Source organism: Ochlerotatus camptorhynchus, unplaced genomic scaffold (assembly GCF_037179485.1).
Source record: "Ochlerotatus camptorhynchus isolate MF236.1 unplaced genomic scaffold, CSIRO-AGI_Acam_v1.1 ptg000007l, whole genome shotgun sequence".
In the NCBI taxonomy this organism is placed as follows: domain Eukaryota; kingdom Metazoa; phylum Arthropoda; class Insecta; order Diptera; family Culicidae; genus Ochlerotatus; species Ochlerotatus camptorhynchus.
In genome coordinates, this window is record NW_027040499.1 from 3,071,528 (window position 1) to 3,098,680 (window position 27,153).

Consider the following 27,153-nt stretch of genomic DNA (forward strand, 5'->3'; position numbering starts at 1 on the left):
AGATTGCTTCCAGAATGGACTCACTCCGAAATAAAAGTTTCGGGCGTGTTGTCCAGAATCTGGACGACCGCTCCAGACCATTCTGGAAGGTAGCCAAGGTCCTGATAACTCATCCCAAACCCGTTCCACCTCTCAGAGTCGAAAATGATGACGATCGGCTTTTAATCACCCCACAGGAGAAAGCAAATGCGATCGGCGAGCATGTCGCTTCATCGCATTTGCTTGGCTCGACTATCCAAAGTCCGCTCGAAGATCAGGTTGCGCAAGGCGTTCAAAACCTAGATGTCGTGCCTCCGGCGGATATGATTACAGTACAACAGATTTTCTCAGCGCTGAAATGCACCAAGAATATGAAAGCTCCCGGGTTTGACGGTATATTCAACTTGATTTTGAAGAGACTCAGCATGAAAGTGCAGTCTCTTCTAACCACTATCTTTAACAGATGCTTGGAACTGCACCACTTTCCAAGCATCTGGAAAGTAGCAAAAATCATACCAATCCGCAAGCCCGGTAAGGATCCAACATTGCCTTCAAGCTACAGACCAATCAGCCTCCTTTCAGCGCTGAGCAAATGTTCAAGAAACTCATTCTCAATCGTTTGCTCAAGTTTGTCGAGGAAAATAACATTCTCCTTCCGGAACAGTTTGGGTTCAGAAAGGGGCACCAGCTAGTGCGGGTGATGAATAACATCCGAAGTAACAAGGCTGTATCCAAGTCTACAGCCATGGCATTGTTAGACGTTGAGAAAGCGTTTGATAATGTCTGGCACAATGGGCTTGTATACAAGCTTTGTAACTTCAACTTTCCTTTGCATCTTGTTAAAATCACCCGTAACTACCTCCAGCAAAGGTCGTTTATGGTATCGTTGAATGGTTGTCTTTCCGACACGTATTCCATCCCAGCAGGAGTCCCGCAAGGCAGTCTGCTGAGCCCCTTGCTTTACAGCATTTACACTTCCGACATTCCTCCCCTTGGAGACGGTTGCGTGTTTTTCCTGTTTGCAGATGATACCGCAATAGCCGTCAAAGGAAGGATGCCTCAAGAAATAACGAACAAACTTCAACGATGCCTTAACGCCTTTGCTGATTATGCCACCACGTGGAAAATCAAAATCAATGCCTCCAAAACACAAGCGATCATGGTCCTCCATCGACAATCGCCGAAACTGAAACCGGCTCCATCTTGTACTGTAATCATGGATGGCACAAGGGTTGATTGGTCTACCGAAGTAACCTATTTCGGGATGTTGTTCGATGAAAAGCTCCTCTTCCGTTTGCATGTAGAGAAAACAGTAGTCAAGTGTTCTGCCTTGGTTAGGTGTCTGTATCCGCTGATTTGCCGCAGATCCCGCCTCTCAAGGGTGAACAAACTGGCTGTCTACAAACAAATAATAGCACCTGCGATCCTCTACGCAGCTCCGGTGTGGGAATCATGTGCCTACAGGAACAACATCCAGGTCGCTCAGAATAGAGTGCTGAGGATGGTTCTTGATCGTCCTTTCGACACTAGAATAACAAATTTTCACGAAGAGGCAGGCATTGCCAAAATAGATTCCAAAATTAACGAAATTAGCACTAAATTAACACAAAAATGTATTTTATCAGAACATGCTTTGATAAGCAATTTGTATATAGTAGATTAGGTGTATATAGTAGTTGTAGGTTAGTTGTAGTTGTAAATAGTAGTTATAAGTAGTCTCATTTTTCCAATTTAAAAAAAAACAATCCCACCAAGGTGGTCATTCTTAAAACAGGCCCGATAGGACTAGGAACTGTAATTAATAATAATTGAAATATCAAAAGAACTAAAGTTGAAAAGACGCATCTGTGTCACTTGATAAGTAGTACATGTAAACCACACAAATTCAAGAAATAAAGATCATTTAAAGTCAAAGTCAAGTTTAAAGTCTTTAGGCTTGATCGTTCTCATTCGTTGCTAGACCGTCTAGCAGTATAGTTCGTTCGTTCGTTCGCTTCGCTATCGAGTTTTTTCTAGTTCGATTTATTGCTACGTTCGCGTCGTGGAAGTGCCGTCATCGACAGGCGCATTGGCAAGTCTAATTGCACTTGCCAATAAACAAAGCATGTTACGCAAGCGTACTACTGCTCCTGCATCGGAGGGGCCTAGCAAGAAGGCCCAAACGGATCCCAGCGCTCCTTCGGATGACGCAGCTAATCGGCTGCTACAGAGCAACCAATTCTCGGTGCTCAGAGTAGAAAATGGCGGTGGTGACGCCACTGAAATTGCGAAAAAGGAGCGAATTCCCCCGCTGTTTACCCCGATGAAGGACGTCGCCCAGCTTAGGGATGAGCTGGCAAAACGCAAATTGTTCCCGCGATTCAAAATCTGCAGCGTTGAAACAAAGATCATGTGCTCCAGCCTACAGCAGTACAAGTCGGTCGGTGACCTGCTGAAGAACAGCACAGTGGAGTTTTACACTCACGATTTGCCTTCGATGAAACCATTGAAGGTTGTTTTACGAGGTCTGCCGTCGTACGAAGCGGCTATCGTACAAGATGAGCTGGTAAGGCTCGGATTGAAACCAGAGGCAGTCCACCCAATGAATCGACGGCCTATGTCCAATACCAACTATCGTGACCAACTGTTTCTGGACCACCTCACGAAGGGCTCCACCACCCTTGCTGCGCTCAAGAGTAACATACGTGACCTGTTTCAGGTCATTATCGACTGGGAATACTACAAGCCGCAAAACCGTTATGTGACCCAATGCACAAGTTGCCTCTCCTTCGGCCATGGTACGAAGAACTGTCATATGAAACCACGCTGCGATAAGTGTGCTATGGCCCACTCGACGGCGACCTGTGCTCAAGCTGATGACACCGACCCGAAGTGCGTGAATAGCGGCGGAACTCACCGTGCCACTACTCGGGACTGTCCCAAGCGAACGGAATTCATCACCATGAGGAAGAAAGTGGCTACTAGCAACCAGCTAGGCCGGCATCGAAATAAACGTGCACCACCAGCCATCACGGTCGAACAATACCCGGCAATCCATCCTCGTCGTCTGGTCCCAAATCTTCCACCGCTACCTCTCAACAACAGTCAACGAGCCGCCCCCTCAGCTCAGCATCGCCTCCCTGCTGCTGCAGCTCTGCCAAATCAAGCTTCTGCCTCGGCGCCTGGACTATCGTATGCCCGTGTTGCCTCAGGTGACTCAGTTGACGAATCTCCGTTAACATCAGAGGAACTAGTAACGCTGGTTGCAGAGGTGATCGTCATTCCGCGCACCTGCAAGACTCGATGTGAACAACTTCATGCTGCCTTGTCACTCGTCACCATGTATGGACCGTGAAGCTATAAAAATTGCAAATTGGAACGCTTGCTCACTGACGAACAAGCATAGAGAGCTACTCGATTTCCTCAACACCAAGGAGGTCGACATTGCTATCATCACCGAGACGCACTTGAAGCCCGAACTGAACGTATTCCTTCCCGATTTCCGGCTCGTCAGACTTGATTGCACCTGCTCTGGAGGTGGAGGAGTGGCCATCGCTGCAAGACGGAACATCAGTTGCCGGCTGCTACCAAACTTCCAGCTGAAAACAATTGAAGCCATCGGAGTGGAGGTGAGCACATCACTTGGCCCAATCACCATCATCGCGGCCTACTGCCCCAAGCAAACCAACATCAGAGACGGGTCGTCAGTGGCCCTCCGCAAAGACATCATCAAACTCACCCGGAGGAGTGGGAACTTTATCATCGCTGGCGATCTGAACGCAAAACACCAAGCTTGAGGCAACGGTCGGAGCAATATAAACGGCATCATCCTCAATGAAGACCTGCAAGAGGGCCACTATACCATCTTGGCCCCGGACTCTCCCACCCAGTTGAGTCGGTCTGGGGTCCATGCGACCATCGACATCTTCGTAAACAACATGGAACACAACGTCTCGCAACCTGTGGCATTCCAAGAGCTGAGCTCGGACCACTACCCGATGGTGGCCGAAGTTGGATCCTCGGTAAACCGATTCGAAGCTTCCCGGCGCAGCTACCATCGAGTCAACTGGGCGCAATATCAACACTGCGTCGACACAACCATCGACTACGATGTCCAACCGGGGACGTCCGAAGATGTTGACCGGTGTCTACAAACCATTAAGGAGGCGATTTCCCGGGCCAGGGAACAACACGTGCCAGTATCCAGACAGGTGAGTAACACTCTGAACCTTGACAGCCCTAACAAAGATCTCATTAGACTCCGTAACACCATTCGTAGGCAGTACCAGCGTACTGGCCTGCCTAACTTGAAGACCAATTGTAATCGATTAACAAAGATCATTCAGGCCAGGACGGTGGATCTCAGAAATAACGATTTTGCTAGTAAGATCCGCTCTCTCCCAGATTGTCCCGGCGACCCAGTGGTTCATCTGATAACTCCTGAAGAGAAGGCTGCCGCGATAGGTCAACACTTCGTCAGCTCCCATAATCTCGGACAAAACATCGTCAGCCCTCATGAATCTGAGGTTGCTGATAATGCAACCAATCTTCTTCAGATTCCTAACATTTTTCCAGAGGAATCCGAGATTACGACTGACGAACTGTTGGCCTATATCAAATCATCTAAAAACATGAAGGCCCCAGGTTTCGACAACATCCTGAATTCGGAACTCAAACACTTGAGTTCCAGATTCTACAACCATCTGGCACTGATTTTTAATCAGTGCCTCAGACTTGTCTACTTCCCCTCGTGTTGGAAGTCGGCTAAAGTCATATCCATCCGGAAACCTGGGAAGGATCCGTCCTCTCCTTCAAGTTATCGACCAATCAGCCTTCTCTCAGGGTTATCAAAACTGTTCGAAAGAGCACTGTACCACCGGCTCCTAACATCTGCCGATGAAAACAACTTGTTACTCGAGGAACAGTTTGGTTTTCGGAAAGGTCGTTCGACCGTCCACCACCTGACTCGAGTAACAAACATTCTCAGACGGAACGAGTCTTTTTCGAAAACATCTGCCATGGCGTTGTTGGACGTTGAAAAAGCGTTCGACAATGTCTGGCATGATGGCCTGGTGTTCAAATTGCAGCAGTACGGTCTTCCAATCTTCCTAGTGAAGATAATAAACAACTATCTATCAGACAGGACGTTCCGAGTCTCTCTGAATGGCATCACATCGGATGCTTTCAACATCGGTGCCGGGGTTCCACAAGGAAGCATCCTTGGCCCCATCCTATTCAACCTGTTCACCTCCGATATGCCGGCTCTCCCTGATGGTGGATCGTTGTCTCTGTTTGCAGATGACACATCCATCGTCTACACGGGTAGGGTCATCGGAGCTCTGACTGCCAAACTGCAGAGAGGCCTGGACGTCCTGTCTGAATATTTCAACAGCTGGAAAATCAGTATCAACGCGGCAAAGACCCAGGTCATTATCTTTCCACACTCTAAATCTCCTAGACTTGTTCCGTCGGAGAATAACAAGATCTGCCTGAACGGCACAGTGGTGGAATGGTCGTGTACCTTGGGCTAACACTAGACAGCAAGCTTCTTTTCAGGGAGCACGTTGACAAAACAAAAACCAAGTGCAACATCTTGATAAGATCGTTGTATCCACTTATCAACAAGAAGTCAACCCTGTCCCTGAAAAATAAGCTTGCTATCTACAAACAAATCATCCTTCCTGTAATCGAGTACGGTATGCAAATCTGCGAGAGTTAGGCAAAATGCCATCACCTTAAACTCCAAAGGATCCAGAACAAGATCCTTAGGATGGTCCTAAACAGTCCCCCGCGGACTAGAAATTCTGAGATCCACCTCCTGGCTGGAATTCAGACATTAGAAGAACGGAGAGTATTCATCCTGGAAAGGTTCAGAGACACCTGTCTGAGATCAAATCATCAGATCATACGTGATCTAGCACGTTAGGTTAAGTTATACTCGTAGTTAGGTAGGTCATCACTTTTTTCAATTCAAATAAAACACATCCCCAAAGGGATATTCTGTAAACTAGTTGAAAAACGCAAATATTAAATTAGAATATCAAATTTAACAAAGATGAAGAGCCAGGTAGGCTAATCAATTAAAATGATAAATCAATGTACTACCATAATCAACAGAAATAAACATAATTTTACTACTACTACTACGCTTAAGGCTTAGTTTCGATTCACCCGCTCAACGACAAACAAGCATCAAGTAAGCAAAGGGAAGCAAAGGCTTGGAAAAGGAGGCACCAAGCGTCATCGGAAGGTTCTAGGTGAAAACATCAAGGGTACTACCAAGCCTGCCATTCGTCGTCTGGCTCGACGTGGTTATGTCAAGCGTCTCCGGTCTGATCTTTGAGGAAACCCGAGGTGTGCTGAAGGTGTTCCTAGAAAATATGCGTGATGCCGTCACCTACACTGAACACGCCAAGCGCAAAACCGTCACGGCCATGGATATCGTCTACGCTCTGAAGCGACAGGGACGCACTCTGTACGGTTTCGGAGGTTACAACTTATCACCAACGTAACAAAACGGCACTTTTCAGGGCCACCAAGTAAGTTCATTTCAGTAAAGAGTTAGAATAGAATTTAGATAGAGTAACCCATGATTCACCCATTCAATTTGTCACTAAATACATCAAAATGATTCAAAAATCAAATAATTTGTTAAGGAAATAAATTATGTTATATTTGTAGTCTTATCGGTGGGTTAAATTTTTTCCGTTCCACTTTCATTAACTGAGAAACCTTCATCGTATGCATTCTCCTGCTGCGCGACATCTTCGAAAACGTCCGAACCGTAAAAAATTTCGTAGTCCTACGTCAACAATGCGGTTGTGTCTTGTGTTGTATGGAACAGGTTAATAGCTTATACCGTAGTAGCCTGTGTATAAAAGAAAATGATTTACTTAGTTTGACAGTTGCACCATGACGAAGTGGCAGCGTATTCGTGATTTGTCCCACGCGCAAATGTCGCAAAAAAACATTTCAATCGCCGTGGGAGTGTCCCGGTGGACCGTCAAAAGGGGTTTAGACCGAGAAAAGAAAGGACAACTATCCGCAAAGGTGGCCACAGGTAGGGTTGCTTCCACTCATTTGCTATAAAAAGATATTTTTCGGAATTACGAAATCATTAAATAGTATAATGCCAATTAGTACTTGTAAGTTACAACAAGAGGTTATGAAGTATATGTTTGACACATACAATCTGTCAATATTGTTTTCAGTCCATCACAATCAGCGATTTTACAACTCGTGAGTGCTCACTCAGAGTGAACGCTCACGAATCATAAGATCGCTGATTGTGACGCTCTGAAAGCAAAATTGACAGGTTTTATGAGTCAAACACATACTTTACACCCTCTTCCTGTTACTTAAAAGAACAGCATACCATTATAACATCTATTGATTGCATAATTCCGAAAAATATTGTTTTATAGCATGTGAGTGGAAGCAACCCTGGCCACAGGTCGTCCAAGGTCAGCTCGGGTTCCGAATGTTATCGCTGCTATAAAAAGGAAGATTCGGGTGAATCCAGTGCGTTCAATAAGGAAAATGGCAAAGGAACACGGGATCAGTGACTGACTATACGGCACGGAAGATCGTAAAAGAAGATTGCGTAAAACTCGTAAAACTCACATGATTACCAACCGCATCGGGGAGCTACGAGTCGAACGATGCAAGAAAATCTTGAAATTCCTTAAGCGAAAAAATCCGGTAATTCTGTTCACCGACGAGAGCATGTTTACCGTCGATCCCGTATCAAATTCCAGAACCGACCGGTATATTAATTCTCTTCCGGGAAAAGACGTGGCCGACGAGCATAAGAACGTGTTTCTGACCAAGCATCCTGCTAGCGTTATGGTGTTTGGATTGGTGGCTTCCGATGGCAAAAAATGGACCCGGTGTTCATTCCAGAAGGCGACAAGGTCAACACGGAGGTCTACATCGGGATTTTAAGTAAGTATGTTCTTCCGTGGATCAAAGAATAGTACGGTCCGAAGCCAAATGTTGTATTTCAACAAGATTGGGCTTCGTGCCACACCTCGCACCGCACTCAGAAGTGGTTGCAGGAACATCTTCCGTTCTGGGCGAAGGATATGTGGCCGCCATCCAGCCCCTATCCTAATCCGCTGGATTACTCAATATGGCGCGTCATGAAGGCCAAGGCCTGTTCTAAACGCCATCCGAGTACAGCAAGCCTCAGACAAACATTGACCCGTACCTGGAGAGAAATGGATCCAGACTACATTATTAGAACCTGCCGTGCATTCCGGAAGCGTGTGGAGGCCGTAATTGCAGCAAGTGGAAACTCGATCGATGATTAACATAGTTTAAGACTCTGAGAAACATCCCCCCTTTGAATAAATAAAAAACTCGAAAACGAAATTTTTGAGAATGTTTTACCCTTCTTACAAAGAAGGGTATAGATATCACTTGAAAAACCGACTATCGATCCGATGCCCGGAGGGCCGAGTGTCATATACCATTCGACTCAGCTCGACGAGATCGGAACATGTCTGTGTGTGTGTGTGTGTGTACGTGTGTATGTGTGTATGTGTGTGTGTATGTAACGAAATGAATGCGCTCACGTTTCTCAGCAACCGCTCAACCGATTTGGACAAACTCGGCGCCAAATGATAGGTCTTGGGGTCCCATTGAACGCTATTGAACGGTTTTGGAATCGGTGAACCGGTTCCGGAGATATGGCCGGAATAAAATCCGGTGAATATGGGCCTTCACGCTGGATTTAACGGAAAACGTATCAAAACCATCATGCGACACATCAAATTACTACAGAATTCAAAAATAAGATCAATGCAAGTCGTGTTAAGTGTTCCAGACCACATTGGACACACTTGGACATGTTCCGGGTACCCCGGGGAAGTTGCTTGAATATGAATTGAATTAAAACCCATTAAATCACATTAAAATACGATGATAAGGTGATTGGTAGCCTCACCAAACAGACTACACCCGGATATATTCCGGGTACCCCCAGGCAGTGGCGTAGCGTCACTGGATGACACGGGGGGGGGGGGGGGGCTTGGTCACTGATAATGACAATAAAATAAATAAACTTGAATAAGTAAGAAGGGTCTGATCACACCATAGGTGGATAAATTCGGGTTTTTAATTTAGGCATTGCTCATTGACTTGTATGTCAAGCGATTAAACTCGACGTGATCGGAAAATATCTGTGTATGTACATGTGTACATTTTCAATCTCATCTCCATTCCTGCGAGATTACATAGCGCAGATATTTTTTTCGCAGGAACATTCTCATACACATTGTTGTATTCATCTCATCATGTGTACTTGCTTCTCAGTATCTGCTCCTTAAAAGATAGACACGACTTCTCATTTTCTCTGTTCTCTCTTGTGTAACACTAGTGCTGCATTTCGAGTAGAATTTTAACTAAAAGAAACGCTATTCGAATAAATAATTAACTGCCTTCAAATTACTTCCCGTTAATTATCTCGCAACTCTCATTCAAATATAATTAAGTCATCCCCATCACGTAGACTTATACCTAGTCAGAATCATCAGCACATAGGCGCGACCGAACGAGTGTACCTCACTAACTCGTTAACGAACCCAAAGTGAAAGTATAATCAAAGACGCCTTTTATTGTCCTGTAAACAATGACACTGACACATGTACCCTATGTACCTACATATTATGTGCCTGAGCCTCGCAAAAAAGGAAGTGGAACAAGGCCCTCCTGTGGGACACATATGAGACCACGAGATGCATAGCCTCTGTCCTCATAAAATTTCCCGGCTACCACGACAAAACAATAAATCTAGCAGCAAACGAAAAAAAAACACAGCACAGAGGATAAAACAAGTCCCATAAATAAAATCCGAACTCTCATCAGTTAGTGAGTAGCAGCAGCAGCAGAGAAGCAGCATATGCATAGACATAGACATATCCGTAAAGCGAGAGAGAACATTGGTTGGGTCGCACTTTGACAATGTTTGATGACCGTTCTGCCGTGCCTGCCTGTCAGCACCAATTCCTCGAACCCGTTCCATGACTTTTTCCCAGGCATACACAAACACACACACACGTACCCTATATTCGCTCAATTAAATAATCGATAAATTTCCTTTGCGCGATTCTGCAGGTCGTGTTCACGGATATGCGATGAGCGCTAAATTTAGTCATTCCCCTCCATTGGTTATCAGCGAGACCCCCAACACCTCTCTTGGCGTACTGGAGCTGGGATGGCCGAAGCGTGACAAGGGCAACAGCAGCAGCAGCAGCACAAAGCCAGGATGTGGAAAAACTCGAGGGAAAAGCCACATCGCCACCTATCTAGTTGTATACATTGAGAATACGGGGGGAAAAAATATATACGCTAGCTAGAAATAATGATGAGTCGTGTTATCACCTTTATCGCATTCTGCATGGCCGGTGGTTGGTGATATCGTCGTCAAATCAGAGAGAGGGGGATTATAACAATGGTACACATATAAGGATGACGATGAGTAAGCGCTACCTGTACTTATGCCTTGGGAGTGAGAATTGTTGGATGGCATAAGCGCCTAATTTGGGGGGTGGCTAGACATTTATCCGTTCATCAATAATTCGAGGCAGATGACACACTTTTTTTTTAGAAATCCGCGAGTCATGAAAATCAGTTGAATTTTGTGAAATAGCTTTAAGTCACCCCTTCTGTAATCACCCATTAATCAGCACTGACCATACTTCATTTACACCCGTGACGATAATAGGTAAAAAAGTCCCGAAGCCGTCATTTCCCCTATATCACATTTGCGCTGCACCATTAATGCAGATGTAATTTCGTATACAATATCTTTGTAGTTGCTGAGATTCGTACCATAAAAAATTCGAAGTGCTAAGACAAGACAACCATAATAACGGCTGTTATGAGTCTATCTAAGCATTATTTTATCCAGGATTATTTTAAAACCACTCTGGGATACAATTGTAAATGTAATGATATAACTTAATAAAGTAAATATAAAGAGAGTTGTTTGCAGGGTTTGTAAGCATTTTCCCAATAAAAATACAGAACTTTTGCAAACCTCATTCTACTATATATACCCCCAAAACAAACATTCGGCGTCACTGTAGCACTGTGAATTGGTTGATGAAACGATGAAACCATTTGTGTGGTCTAGGCCCGGTGCATGTGTCAACCGGAAGTGATGTAGTCTCCCGTACGGTTACCGTATGGAATTTGAATTAACCAAACGTTTCGACTTACTTCGTGCTTCGGCAGACTGTCGCAGATCTCCGTTGCTCATCATTGGCTGCTGGCTCCGTTCAACTTCCGGTTGATGTAGGGCTAGCGATGGAAGTCGTTCCTGCTTCCGTAGCTCCAAGTTGGCCACACCGCACGTCTGATCCACTTCTTCCACCTGGGCGGCCCCATCACCGGGCACGCGTGGAATTTTCGAGATATCACTAATAATACTGCCGGTGTCGTCGAGATCTAGGGTTGCTGCCGGATTCACGATCCCACAGCTGCTAGTGCGGCGAGAGTTTGACTGCAGGTTCGCCTCGCACTGGTCAGTGGTTTGCGATACTAGGAGTTCCATTATTGACGGTCTGCAATGGAAGAAGAAATGTTTTCCTATTTAATAGCTTTTCAAGTGATTGAAGAATCGATTCATTGTGACGTAGGGAAAATCCCAAGCCCATCATAGAGAAAGTATCAATGCATCCAGTTGGAAGAAGGCCATTCATTGATGATGATTGCAATCAATTATCCGCGTAGATAAGTGTCAACAATTGGCTAGCCTCAAGCACTCTACTTATGAGCCTGATGATTAATATTGACTTTTCAGCATAAATGGATATACCACGTACACTTTAGAAATATGAGCTGTTGTTGCAGTAGACTGGTACAACGAACGAAAATTTCCCAGAATTTATTTGAAACGGCTTAATCCTAGAATTAAAAATTGGTATTTAACAGTTTTGGACAAGCTTTTATTTTAGTCATACGTAGGAATTATATAAAGTTGATTTTCAGTTTGAAAACGTAAATTATGTTAATATTGTTGATTTGAGTGTCCACGATTTAGCCCCGCTAGATTGCATTCCTGACCCACAGAAACCATATTTAGGTTGAATAAATTCAGTCCGCATCGTGCTGCTACCTAAAGCTACAACACATTTTAACAGCACTTCTCAGTGCTAAATATTTCCTGCGAATTTTCTACCTTGTTCGATTCTTCTTCTTCTTCGTTCCTTGTTTGGTTACCCTACCAGAGGTAATTCTACTTGGATATCGATTTGGAAAATTCCTCTTCGATCCTTCGGATTCTTAAAATAATCTGCTTGGAAGTCGATTTGGAGAAACTTTCCTCTGCCGCCATGGCACCTAAGCGCAAAAGAAATCTCTCAATCTCCCTTATGATGAAATTTATTTGAGCAATTAAACGAACCATCAAAAAATGAAAAATTTTCCTTGAAAAACGCCCTAATGATCTTTCAAAACCCCGGTGAAAATCCCTAAAAAAGTGAGAATGATCCGTAAAAATTTTACTATGATCCATACTTTATTTAAAATTTAGCAACACAATTGTTAAAATGCACCGCTTAATTTCTAAAGAATGTTCTGAGTGATAAGTAGACTTATGTCTAACCACTACTCGCTAGATGCACATCACCATCAGAGCCGCACTCAGGATGTTTGATCAGGTGGTGTAATCTGATTTAAGCTCAAGGGGTAACTCACTCTGCCACCTTGTGTTTAAAACTCCAAAAACACAGTTCGACACACTCCAAACACACTTCCATTAAAATTTTCTATTAATTCTGGCACCACGTCCATGACTGTTTACATTCGATCAAGCATTCGATTGTTATGTTTATAAACAGTAGTTTTGCATCTACGATGAATTTGTTACTCTTTACTCTTATTGGCAAATCATATAAGCAACTGATATACGTAAAACATGATGGATTTTTCCTTACCTTTTCACTTCACTGAAAAACCCTTAAACTGTTTTTTTCTGCTCCAGGCTTTTAGCAAGAAATTTTTATTTTTAGGCTCTGAACCATTTGGTGGATTTTTTTTACTTTTGGTTAAAATTTGACAGATGGAAAGTTATCGATTAACCCTGCTATCCGAGCGTGGTTATTTCTGACAGACCATGGTTGAGTACTTCTCGAAAACCGGTCGATCGACAGCACAGGGGGAGAGGTAGCTCATCGATTCTTCCGGTTCGCCTCCTAGCATCGTGCTATAAGGTACCAGGCGATAACCAGGGTAGTTGATCGATAGCTCGATGACGTCATTTCGTTGGCGTCTGCAATGAGAAATTCTCATAGCAGGCGTTGACGATGGGACGTTGTCGAGTTGTTGAATAGCAACTATCGTGGTAACTCACCGATTACCTGTCGATCTGCCAAATTTGGAAAGACGTCTGCATTGAATTGTCTCATATAATAATATTCCGCCCACTATATCACAAGAAATCGCGAGTAGCTGAGTGGAATGGAGATAAGTTAAGCATTGGGTACAGGACCAAGTCTCCCCTGGGTGGTGCCAGAAGATGAGCGCAATAGAATCATCAAGTTGCCATAAGGCACGGAATGAGACTATTGCATGGCTGGGTAGTCAAAGTCTTCCATTCGTTAGTCATTTCAGGTGGATTAGAACAGGTTTAGGTGGGCGTTGGCCAGATTTGGATTTTTCAGATGTAATCCTGGATAGGACCCTGTCATTGAACGTCGCGTGAAAGTGGAACTTAATGAAGGCCTAAGTAGTTTTTCGTAGTTTTTAGTTTTTGGATTTGAAAGATCGTCGGTTACAGTGGCCTGCTTACTAAGCAGAAAAACGCTGTCCCAGGTCCTTACATATCAAAGAGATTTATGGTAAAATCGCTTGTGTATCGTGTATTTGGCGAAACTCGTTGTTGTCGTTGGTTCCGGGTTTGAATGGATACATAAATTTGAGCAACGTTATTATGTGATACGAGGGGCTCGGTGGCCTTAGAGCAACCGTTTTTGCTTACTGAGCAGAACATCATGAGTCTAATCTCAGGCCCATCCACATTCAAGATTCGTCAATCGTTTTATTTGTTAATATGACTACATGGTAATAACAGCAACTCGGTGATTAAAAAGGTGCTCGTCTGCCTAGTGGCAAACGTTTTTGCTTACTGAGCAGAAGACCGTGGGTTTAGTCCCAAGCTCCTTCGCGTTATATGATCGTTAGGACATCAATTCAGCTTATCGTTTACCAAAACGAACCCTGCTGCAAACCCAACCCTCTTATCCAACATCCCAGTGATTCCTCGTGGAAGTGCAGAGGTGTTCTCGGCTTCCATCAAAGCGAGTGTCATGTCAACACAATCCTTCCCATTCCTTTCTTGACCTGTGTTCGGGTGCGGCCGGCGCTGGTATTACCTAATTTAAGATCACCAGTTTTTACACATTGAGGATGATTGCTAGTCCCAAGCATCGTCTATTGGTTCTCTGTTCACAGCTGATCTGGCAATAACAGAGTAGAAACCCTGGGCGGTCAATCAAGCTCAAGCTCAAGCAATTGGGTGAAAACCATCAATGGTTTTTATGATTTCATAATGCATAAAACAGCAAAAAAAAAGGTTATCTTCCATTTAATTTCACTTAATAAGTTTTGGTATCCATGACAGATACGTATTTCGACTACAATGTGCAGTCTTCATCAGTGTCATTCCCACTAAAGAACTATTCAAAATCTAACCCCCTTAAGTACTCATCCCTTAGGTATAAAAGTCAAGATCACAGGTATAAAAATGAAACTACAATGTGTTGAATAGGAACCTACCTAACTAATTAAAACCAAAGATTTAAGTAAACTTAAAGGAGAAAAATCTATTCAATTCTCTAATAAGGAAAATCCCAAACGCTTGGTAGCCATCATAATGAAGTAATGAAATTGGATTGTTAGCGGAATGCTTATTAGAGAATTGAATAGATTTTTCTCCTTTAAGTTTACTTAAATCTTTGGTTTTAACTTGTACCCAGAGGAAAAATCCATAAACATTTGGCAAAATGGCAAATCTACCAGTTCAGTTTTCAGTTTCAGGTTCAGTTTTCGAAACCTTCAGTTAAATTGCGTGAACCTCCTGGAAGATCAAAGAACATCATGGCCATTAACTTTAGGAAATTTTTTGAAACTTTTTTAGAAATATTGAAGATTTCAGGGAATTGCGAATGGTGAGGGTCTGGTCAACACTAGTTGGCGAAAGTATGTTACGTCTCTTTCATCGATAGCCAACTAAACAAATTTATTGTATGGCCATCTTAATGTTTAAGTAGTTCGTATCTTTAAGTAAAGGGCGAACACGAAATTATTGCGACACATTCAACAGGGCATAACTTTTTTACCATTGGGTAAAAATCAACCAAATTTTGCACACTTTCTCATTGATGTGTATTGTGTACATGCTGTCAAACTCATTTCAACGAAAATGGAGGTGAACCAACGCGAGTTGAGAGAACAAATTCTTTCCAAACACCTGGAATTTCCTGACCTGTCGCACCGGCAGTTGGGAAAAATGTTGAACATTCACCATTCAACCGTCTCCAGAGTGTTGAAGCGGTTCCAGGAGCGGTTGACGTTGGACCACGGCAAAGGAGCTGGAAGAAAACCGGGAAGCCGTGATTTGGCTAAAAAGATCGGAATGTCGCAGAGCTACGTCCAGAATGCAAAGAAGAGAGCTGGACTACATAGATACAAGGTACAGAACTTCCCAAACCGCGATGAGCGGCAACAATCGACGGCTAAAACTCGGGCACGGAAGCTCTACGAGAAGATGCTGACAAAATATGGCTGCTGTGTGATGGACGACGAGACGTATATAAAAGCCGATTTTAAGCAAATTGCGGGGTTGGAGTTTTTCACCGGCAAGAGCAAGTTCGATGTGGACGACAAATTTAAGAAGAAGAAAATGTCGAAGTTCGCCTCCAAATATCTCATTTGGCAGGCCATCTGCTCTTGCGGACTGAGGAGTGAGCCTTTCGTGACAAAGGGCACAGTAAATGGCGAGATCTACAAATCTGAGTGCCTCGAGAAGCGCCTTTTGCCGTTCTTGTAGCAGCCCGGCGAAGCTTCGCTATTTTGGCCAGATTTGGCATCATGCCACTATTCTAAAAGTGTCCTGGAGTGGTATGAGGCCAATTCTGTCCATTTTGTTCCAAAGGACATGAATCCGCCAAACTGTCCGGAGCTGCGCCCGGTGGAGCAGTACTGGGCAATAATGAAGCGGGAACTTCGGAAGAGCAAGAAGACAGTCAAAGACGAGAAGGACATGTTAAGAAAATGGAAAAAAAAAACTGAGAAACTGGTACCGGATGACACTGTAAAGACTTTGATGGAGGGCATCAAGCGAAAATGCGTTCAATTTTACACTCAAGGCCTCATCGATTAACTTTTCTTTTGATTTTTGAAGTAAATATATGTATAAAACTACCCTAAAATTTTGGTTTGATTCTAAACATTATAAGAAAATTGGCATGACATTTTCGGTGTCGCAATAATTTCGTGTTCGCCCTTTAGCAGCTTATTGAAGGCAACTTTTACCCATACCACAGCGTCCATAAGAAGGAGCTGAATTCTTTACAATTCTGGGCGCATCTGATAGCGGCGCATGGATTTGACGTGGGCGGGGGCACATATGAATAATCAGTCAGTAACCAGTTCTAAATTTACCATGGCAGCACTGTTTTAAGACCAGTATTCTACCTAAAAGCAACTGTCTAGAGTAAATCAATGATTTGCATTATTTAATAAACTCATCGCATTACAATTATCTGAACGAAACACCTAAAGGCAATTTGTTTCTTAAATCTGTTTCTTCAACAACTACGCGCCATTAAATCGATGGCCTCAATTCTAATAAAGATACGTCATTAAGACTCCTTGTTGACTGTTAGTTTGGTAGAGTTGTTACTGAGTACAATCAATTCTTTTTCCCGAACCAGCCTGGTGCCCAAAGGATCATATCATTTTCATTCGTTGGTATTGTTGATACGGGAGGGTATGAGCAAACAAAATCCAGAAACAGTCTTGCCACGTTTCACGATAAGAGCCCGATGATTGATGCTACTTCTGCAAGTAGATATCAAGAGTGTGGAATGAAGATCAGAAGATAAACATTCTCATCATCCTCCCTTCATCAGTGTCGACAAATCACGTTCGTATCTCAATGGTAACAGTAACATACATAGATTCGCAAACCACTGCGTTCTGAAAGACGACGTCAGCGTCTCCGTAAATGCCGGTCATCGTCCGAGGAGCGGTCCGGCAGTTTTGGCTATCGTTAATTTCAGAGCTGGCTCTTCAGAAGAGAGATAATCATTCTGACATATATCAAAAGCCAGAGGCCAGAGGCAAAACAAGCAGTAGCTAAAGTTACTTTTTTTGTGGGTGGCAGCTATTTATGGGGTGAATCCAACTTCGCAGTTCATCGAGCATCATTTTTCGGAGAGTCATGCAGAATCTACACGCATTATTGGTTTTTGTTATTTTGATCCGGCTTTTTCGCAATAGTGAAGCACACACACGCGCTTGGTTATTTTTCACATTAACTATCCTAATCATAATCACTTCTAGGCATAATGTCTATCAAAGCTTCCGGATCTTAAATCAATATTCCTCAGATCATGACAAATAGCGACCATCTATCAGACAGCCACCTGTTTCCTATTACACAATAACAACAACAACAACAACAACAGCACCACGCAAGGCTATGAATATTCGATTGCACACCACAAACAGCCCCCCGGGCAGCAGAATCAGATTGCTCACGGAATCCGAATCCTAAACTGTTTTTATCCTACTCCTCCTCGTCATCCTTTTGCTTCCTAATGGACATCCGATGGTCGGTCGCGGTCATGCCTACCTACCAACTTCATTAAATAATTATTTCCAATCAATGAACTTGCAACTAGACTTGGTTGGTAAACATGCCCATTACTGCGGTCATGTTTCGCCGTTCGCCGTTGTGGAGTTTCCCGCCGAGGATACACACGAGCCCCTGTTCAGGGTGCACTCGAGACGGAAACTACGCCGCCTAGGACGACCACTTCTATTTGACGAGCACTTGTAAGCGGAAACTATGTTTGATTGGCATGCTCGTAGGTATTCTGATTACACTTGGACGGACCAGGATATAGGGGTCATTTTCTACTGTTAGTCAGTCAGTCAGTGGGGGAAACCCTATCAAAAGGTTTCCCGAACCGTAACCCTGTTGGCGTAGTTACGTTGGTAAACAATAGTATTTCTGATGCAGTCCTAGAACGTAAGTATAGTAAATTATTCAAATAAGCCTGGCTTTCGCATCGCAACCACAAGACCGTACCGCAATGAATCAAGTGTATGGTCCCATTTGCTGCTCGGTGGGGTGTTTCAATAGGAATTACTGTAATTTATAGCCAGATCCATGGGTCGTCTCTTCTGCTTTCTATTGTTACTTGCAGCAGGTCTTTCAACGTGTCAAAGGGCAAGCTATGGTGATATAAGCGTTAGGGTGGTTCAAAATATCGAATTTGCTCCACCCTTGTTCAATCTGTTTAAATTCGGTCCTGATCAGTCGTCCAAAATTTGAGCACATTTGGTGGCGATCTCATACTGCACTTGCCCTATGAAGTTTGTATGGGAATTACTATTGGAAAAGTGGGCTTTTTGTTCTCAAAGTCCTAGACTTTTTTCATTATAATTTATGAGTAAGCATGCTCCCTGCGCTTTGGTCAGATAGCGTATAGGGCGTCGGTGTGCCAATTTGGTCGTGGCACATTTCGAGTATGAAAGAGTGATTGCAGTTTACTCAAAAGTGCCTGAGTAAAATCGAAGACAACAAATCAAGAAGACTGGCAACTCTTCCATTTTCTCATACGAACGCTATGAGACTGGTACAATCGTGTCATCTGCCGCTCAAAGGTAAATGCTTCGAACGAATTTGATAGCAAAGATTACATCCGTAGAAGAAGGGTTTGTGTATTTGCTCATTTTTCTATGCGTTACTTCCACCTTCACTCAAGCGCAGCGCTATTGTATCTGTCGCTTGGATTTTGGCAAAGTTGCCAGTCTTCTTGATTTGTTGTCTTCGGTAAAATGCAAGTACTTTCGATGATTAACCGTAGTTGTTACAGCAAAGATTTTTTTTTCCCTGATTTGTTTTCCGTCGATCTTGTTTTCCGTGCTTAGCACCATTGCTACCGACGCCAGAGAGGCAGCTCCCACACCTGGACCCTACCACCTATCGACCCATCAACTCATGAACCGGGGACCAACGGCTTTACTTCCCTTCCGAAGGAAGGCGTGATCAGAGATGCTATGCCTCAGAACATCTCGGCGGCGCCGATTGAACCCAGGCCTGCTGGGGTGAGAGGTAATCACGCTTACCACTACACCACTGGCGCCGCTGTTACAGCGAAGATATACACCCATATTTTCGTTTATGTCTGGAGGTGTTTGTCATACAGAAACATTTTTATTTGATTTTGTGTGGTGCAGGCATGGGCGGTCATATGGGTAATAATATTAAGTTTACGTTAGGATAACGTTGCACACTCATTTTTTATTTCTGGAAACCAGCAAAATTTTGTTGGATTTTGCCAAGCTGGAAAGCCAGCAATCCTTCCAGCAAAATGAATTTTGCTGGTTTTCCAGCTAATTTTTTTTGATAGAAGTTTGCTGGAAAACCAGCATTTTTTTCGGAAAATTATGGTGGAAATATTGCTGATCGTTCAGCAATTATATACGCGCGTTTTTCCCAGTTTATTAAGCAAAATTATGTAAAAAGAATGAGAACTCATTATCTACCCTTAAGCACTGAACGTTCAAATATATTCAAGATCATCTCCACTAGTCCCGGATGATATTTTTTTCCGAAAGAATCTTTTCCAAAACACAACCTGCTGAGAGATAATATTTCCTTCAAAGTAAAGTATAGTCCAGTTAGAATCCGGAATCACTTATTGTGTTGCAGCGGCACGGAAAGTGACCGCTACAAGAATTATTTTACAGAGGTTTGTTTACCTAAGCGCCCACTTTCTGTGGTATAAATTTCACGGTGTTTCGTGCAGTGAGTCAAAAATTATTCCAGATGGAAGCCGTGGTCCACAATAACAATCGCAAAAACGTTGAAAATCGCCAAATCAACCGTGTATGATGTGCTCAAACGTTTCAGGGAGCGAAAGAGCGTGGATCGAGTGCCTCAAGGTAAGCGTCGTAGTGGAACATATGACCGCAAGCTGAACCAGAAGGTGTTGAGAACCGTCAGAGCAAACCCTGGACTATCAGATAATGAAATCGCACAAAAATACGCTGCTGCTCGCAGTACCGTTCGAAGAATTCGTTTGCGAGCAGGATATCGTTCTTATCGAGCCCAGCAAGCAACCAAACAGAACGTTGAAGCAAAGTTTCGTCACCAAAACTCGAACTTGAAATTTTACCAGCAGGTTTTGACGAAGTACCAAGGATGCCTGCTCATCGACGATGAAACCTACGTCAAAATGGATTTCGGACAGCTTCCTGGCCAAAAATTCTACATGACGGCGGCACGAGGAGATGTTCCTGCGAAGTTTAAGTTTGCTTTTATGGAAAAATTTGCCAAAAAACTGATGATTTGGCAAGGGATATGCAGCTGCGGAGCAAAGACCAAAGTGTTCGTGACGAATAAGACGATGGACTCGAAACTGTACAAGGAAGAATGCCTCAAAAACCGCGTACTACCTTTCATTAAAGCCCATAAAGGTCCCGTGAAGTTTTGGCCTGATTTGGCGAGTTGCCACTACAGCCGGGAAGTCATCCAGTGGTACCGCGATAATAACGTAGATTTCATCTATAAAAACATAAATCCACCCAACTGCCCGCAGTTCCGGCCCATCGAGAGATTTTGGACAATATTGAAGCGGAAGCTTAAGAAAAGTGGAAAAACGGCTCGGGACGCGATTCAGATGACCAAAATGTGGAACAAGGAAGTTGACTCCGGAGGTGTGCAGCGTTTGATGGGAGGAATAAAGAAAAAAGTGCGAATTTTTAGAAACGAATTGAAATGATTTGTATTGATATTTTTTCCTAAAAGTACAGTGAATTACCTTTGTTTTGATGTATTAACCTTATTTGTACGTCAATCCGTTACCGAGATACAGATGATTTTATTATTCCGGATTCTAAATGGACATAGCTTTATTCCCCTGTCTTACCGTTATTATTACGAATAATAGTGAATTTCTTCAATCAGAAACCAGGAATTCTTAATACAATACATTTTAGCGGAATTTTGTTTGTAAGCGGTTGTCCAACTATATGAGAAAAATCACAAGTCTTTGTGACAGTTTATGATTTGTCATTTCGCTTGTTGTGTAATATTACGCTGTACGATGTAGAATTTGTGAACAAATCATGAATAACATTGATTGATACATATTGTTTGCTTTTCACTCATTAAAGTTATGAGTGGTGGTAGAAAGAGCACTCATTACTGATGCATTACCACGTTTAAAAACTTGTTTCCAGCAAAAAAAAATCACACTTAACAATCAAAACAAAGCCCTAAAAAAGACTAAGCTTCTATGAATTTCTCCTGCGGATCCGTATTTCTGCAAAAATCAATCAATTCTATAGATCTACGAAAAATTTCGTAGAACCGACATCACTCACGGTTAGAAATAAGTACCCACAATTAAGTTCGTTTAACGGCGCCGGTGGTGTAGTGGTCCCCGGTTCATGAGTTGATGGGTCGATAGGTAGGGTCCAGGTGTGGGAGCTGCCTTCCTGGCACGTCGGTACACTCAAAAAATTCTACACTTCATCATCATGTGTCTCACACATAATTTTGCGCTTATTGAGAAACACATCCATTTCATGTGGGAATCTTATGCTATGAATCATGCCTGAACAATGTGGATTTAAATTGTGACACACTTGGATTCTATGTGCCTCATATGGTGATATCAATAACTTTGCACATCATAGTTCAATATTCTACAATATTCTACTTTATCGATTTCTACTTTGCCGACTCTAAAAATGAATCGCCAAAAAAATAAACAAAACTGCCAGAGGCCAGAGCTTTCACATATCTTTTTAATGGGTCTCATTTTGGATTCGATCATGGACTGTTGGAGTGTGCTGCTGCTGGAGTCTTCGTTCGATCTCACTGTGCCACGGTTGTTCTCATATATGTTTTCGATGTTTACCTTTCTGAGCAAGCAATTCACATCGCATTGAAATGCAAAACACTTTCAATCCATCTGTTTTGAACAGTAGTGTGATTCAATGTGCAATACACTTGAATAGATAGTGAAAGATTATCAACATTTCAAAGTTTGAAACACTAGAAATTAACGTGTATAACACATTGAACCAAGGTGAAATACACTTAAAATAAATGTGATTGTGCATTTAAAAAATCAAACTTCGATCAAACGTGTGAAATTTTTTGAGTGTAGCATTGGTGCTCAGCACGGAAAACAAGATCGACGAAAAAAAAAAAAACTATTAAGTTCGTTTCACTCATCTCGGTATCATATTCTTTTCATCACCGCTGGCCATTGGCCAGCGGGGCAAACGACTGGGTAATGCGTACCACCAGTACCGCGAGTACTTGAAGGATAAAATAGACCCCATTAGTGGTCCATTAGCCTCTTACCCAGTAACTCCTATCCCTACCTCCTCGTGGTGTCTCCTGGGATATGAGCAACCTTAGCGAAGATCGGGTAACCAACCCCGGTGGGAGCTTTGGTCATATGCTGACAGGGAAGGGGGCCCCTAGCGGGTTCGGCCTACACGGCCTGAGCGTCTGTTCACCATGGAGGTGCGGCTCAAACAGCGTCTGACTGGCATCCAGCGGCTGAATAAGAAATGCTGTATTGTGTCAGCTAAATCTAAGATGGCAGCCCCATCTACACAATAACTGAGCGTCTGTCCACCATGGAGGTGCGGCTCAAACAGCGTCTGCCTGGCATCCAGCGGCTGAAACAAGAAATGCTTATCCCCGAAAGCTATACCCAAGATGGCAGCCCCATCACGGCGGATAGGAGACCTTAGGCTAACTACCTACTGTCCCCGAAACTTTACAACTGTTACAGAAACCAATAGAGAAAGATCACGGACTGATATTACGGCAACGACTTTTAGCGCAAAACAACGGACAAGAATTGGAACATGGAATGTACTAACGCTAGCCCAACAGGGGAAGCTGGCACAACTCGCCAGCGAGGCTCGACGCATGAAGCTCGAAATCCTGGGACTAAGCGAAGTCCGTTGGCCAAACTTTGGAGAACACAAGCTGCCGTCGGGACAGGTACTACTCTATTCTGGTATTCGAGGTGAAAACGCTCCCCGCCACCGTGGAGTTGGTTTCCTGCTTAGCGCCCAAGCAAATGCGGCGCTCATCAAGTGGGAACCTATCAATGAGAGGATAATCGTTGCCAGATTCAGAACGCGGGTTCGTAACCTAACCATAATCCAATGTTATGCGCCAACCGATGCTGCCGAGTTACAGGACAAAGAGAACTTTTACAGTCAACTGAATGCAGTCGTGGATAAAATTCCGAGAGGTGACATCAAGATCTACATCGGCGACTTCAATGCGAAGATCGGCTCCGACAACACGGATTATGAGCGTGTCATGGGGCGCCATGGTCTTGGCGAAATGAGCGAAAACGGTGAGCTGTTGGCAGAGTTTTGTGGCAATAACGACATGGTGATCGGGGGTTCGCTCTTCCCCCATCGACCAGTGCACAAAGTCACGTGGGTTTCCCGTGATGGACATACCGAAAATCAAATCGACCACATCTGCATCAGCCGAAAATGGAGAAGGAGCCTTCTTGACGTTCGGAACAAACGCAGTGCCGACATCGCGTCTGACCACCATCTCCTCGTTGGAGAGATCCGCCTTCGTATCGCGCGGGTCCAGCGGCGGGAGGAGCGGCTCGGACGGCGATTCAACACACGCCGATTGGAAGATCCAGCAGTAAAAAGGTCATTCGTCGAGGAACTGGAGACCAGAGCTGCGGATATTCCTGATGGTGGCAGCGTAGAAGAGCAATGGACGGCGATCAAGGATGCCTTTACTGAAACGAGTGAAAACAACCTGGGCGAGCTGCGCGCTCAGAGAAAGGAGTGGATCACGGATGACACCTGGAGGAAGATAGAGGAGCGGAGAAATGCAAAAGCCGCGATAGAGCGGGCGAGAACCAGAGGAGCGAAGAACCAGGCCCGCCAACTGTATTCGGCTCTCGAGAAGGAAGTGAAGCGCTCGTGTAGGCGGGATAAGCGAGCGTGGGTGGACTCCCTAGCCGATGAAGGTGAGAAAGCCGCAGCAACAGGCGATATCCGTCTCCTCTACGATATCTCACGACGCCTGAGTGGAGCAAGGATGAATCCTAGGATGCCAGTGAAGGACGCGACTGGTCAGTTGCTCACCGACCCCACTGATCAGCTGAAACGCTGGTTTGAACACTTCGAACAGCTTCTACAAGTTTCGTCGGTCAACCAGCCATCAACATCTCGGCATGAACCGCCAAGAGTGCGACGCATCACTCGCGTCAATTCTGAGGCGCCATCCCTACCGGAGATCGAAGCTGCTATCCGAACCATGAAATCCAACAAGGCTCCCGGGGTCGATCGCATATCAGCAGAGATGCTCAAAGCTGACCCCATGCTATCTGCACAAATGTTGCATCAACTATTCTGCAATATCTGGGACACCGCGACTTTTCCGGCTGACTGGATGCAGGGCGTCTTAGTGAAGGTCCCAAAGAAGGGGGACCCAACTGTATGCGATAACTGGCGTGGCATTATGTTACTGTGTTGTGTTCTCAAAGTTCTATGCAAAGTTATCCTCAACCGGATACAGGAGAAGATCGACGCGACTCTCCGACGGCAGCAGGCGGGATTCCGTGCTGGAAGGTCCTGTGTGGACCATATTGTCTCGCTCCGCATAATCTTGGAGCAGGTCAACGAATTCCAAGAGTCCCTTTACTTGGTTTTCATTGACTACGAAAAAGCTTTCGACCGACTCAACCACGAAAACCTGTGGGGCGCCCTAAGGCGCAAGGGAGTTCCGGATAAAATCGTCAACCTCATCGAAGCTCAGTATGAGGCTTTCACGTGCAGGGTGCTGCACAACGGAGCCCTATCTGACCCTATTCGGGTAGTCGCTGGAGTGAGGCAAGGATGTATTCTATCACCGCTACTGTTCCTCATCGTAATCGACGAGATAATGGTTGGTGCGATCGACCGTGTGCCGAACCGTGGGTTGCTCTGGCAGCCTATTACAATGGAGCATCTAAACGACCTAGATTTGGCGGATGACGTTGCTTTAGTATCACAACGGCGTTCTGACATGCAGAGTAAGCTCGACGATCTCGCCGAACGCTCCTCAGCGGCAGGTCTCAACATCAACGTCAGCAAGACTAAATCGTTGGATATCAACACGGGAAATCCATCCAATTTTACGGTAGCTGGTCAGGAAGTGGAGAAGGTTGAAAGTTTCCAATATCTTGGCAGCCAGATAGCGTCGGACGGCGGAACCAAGAGTGACATAGGTGCACGGATCAAGAAGGCAAGGGCTGCTTTTGCGAGTTTACGAAACATCTGGAAGTCAAATCAGATTAGTCTCCGCACGAAGATCCGAATTTTCAACTCTAACGTGAAATCTGTACTGCTGTACGCTAGCGAAACATGGTGCGTATCAGCGGAGATCACACAGAAGCTGCAGGTGTTCATCAACCGATGCCTGCGGTATATAATTCGTGCTTGGTGGCCTCACAACTGGATTTCGAATGCCGAGCTCCATCGACGGTGTCACCAGAAGCCGATATCGACAGAAATTCGGGAACGTAAGTGGAGGTGGGTTGGCCACACTCTACGGAAGAGCGGAAATGAAATCTGCAAACAAGCGCTGGATTGGAATCCAGCCGGACATCGCAGCAGAGGCAGACCCAGGGGCTCATGGCGGCGAAGCCTAAACAAGGAGATTAAGCAAGTCGACCGGAATTTGACCTGGGCCCAGGTCAAGGCAAAAGCAAACAATCGCCCAGGATGGAGATCTTTCACGTTGGCCCTTTGCGCCAGGGATGGCGCTCAGGACACTTAACTAACTCATCTCGGCACTATAGTGCAGGAACCCAAAAGTAGGTAAAGCGAGTCAAGGTAATTTTCATTTACTTGTGTGCAGTTCGTATGGAATTTTCCACTGGCTTTTTAACCAAAAGTAAGTTAGTTGTACCCAACAGTAGGTGAATATGTATACTCTACGTTGGGTTCCCATACTTTACTACCCCTGTGGCGTGGTTTTGCTCCTCCGTTTTTGACAACATTAGTAGGAGAAAAGGAGACAAACTAGTCAAAAGTAGGTAAAAGTGAACTGGCCGTTGGGTACTTTTTTCTTACCGTGCTGACTACTTTACTAGCCTCTTGGTCCCAAGCAAATCGTTTAACGTACCCCATTCTAGTCGAAATTCTAGTACTACACAATGTTTGTTTTGATGTGGATGGTTATGAAATAGATGGGAAATTTTAAATGTCAGTAAAAGTCATGTTCGAGCAAAACTGACCTGCTTTTAACGAATTGAACCTAATTGGAATGTGTCGATTTACGGTGTATACGTTAAAAGCAATTAATAAAAAGATAAATTACGATTAATCGACAAATAAGATGAGGTCTACTCAAAGTTGAGATTAGTTAATCCGAGGGGTGCGACACATCTAAATCTCGATTTTAAATGGTCGAAAAATCTCACACTAGCGAATCAACCTACGAAAAATCTTTTGACGTAGGACTACGTCTTTGATTTCTATATGGGGGTACACTTTGTGAAAACCGAAAATGGAACATGTAACAAATTAGGAAAGATTTTGAACGTTAATAACTCAGCTGCGCCTGGTCCAATTTCAATAATTTTATCACCAATCGATCATAAATATGGCTACGCATCGATAACAATGCTTGATTGTTGATTTTCAACAAAAAACTATTGAAAAACTGGTAAATGTCCAGCATTGTCCAAAAGCGTCGAATTAACTAACAAATCCACCAATTACCTACATGCATATGCTGCTTCCCCAGCACAGTCGTCAGAGAGTAGTAAGTAGACGAAACAAGTTGAAGTGGCATCGCCTCCGATCCTCGGGCGCGTGCGAATAGGGAGGATGGAATTGCGTAATATTTTGCACACTCATCGCCATATTCAGAACCAAACGCAAATTCTTCGAGATAGC

At 44.1% G+C, this 27,153-nt stretch overlaps 1 protein-coding gene across 3 annotated transcripts in view; it reads right to left on the reverse strand.

The window, feature by feature from the left end:
* Positions 1–27,153, reverse strand: part of Adcy8 (adenylyl cyclase 78C) — a 339,012-nt gene that overhangs the window by 63,822 nt on the left and 248,037 nt on the right. For all 3 annotated transcript variants that reach the window (XR_010517431.1, XM_065217276.1, XM_065217289.1), the window contains exon 3: positions 11,182–11,525. Coding sequence is in view for 2 of the 3 variants with exons in the window: in XM_065217276.1 (XP_065073348.1) it covers positions 11,182–11,515 (334 nt within the window). In the remaining variant the exon portion in view is untranslated. The remainder of the gene's footprint in view (positions 1–11,181; positions 11,526–27,153) is intronic.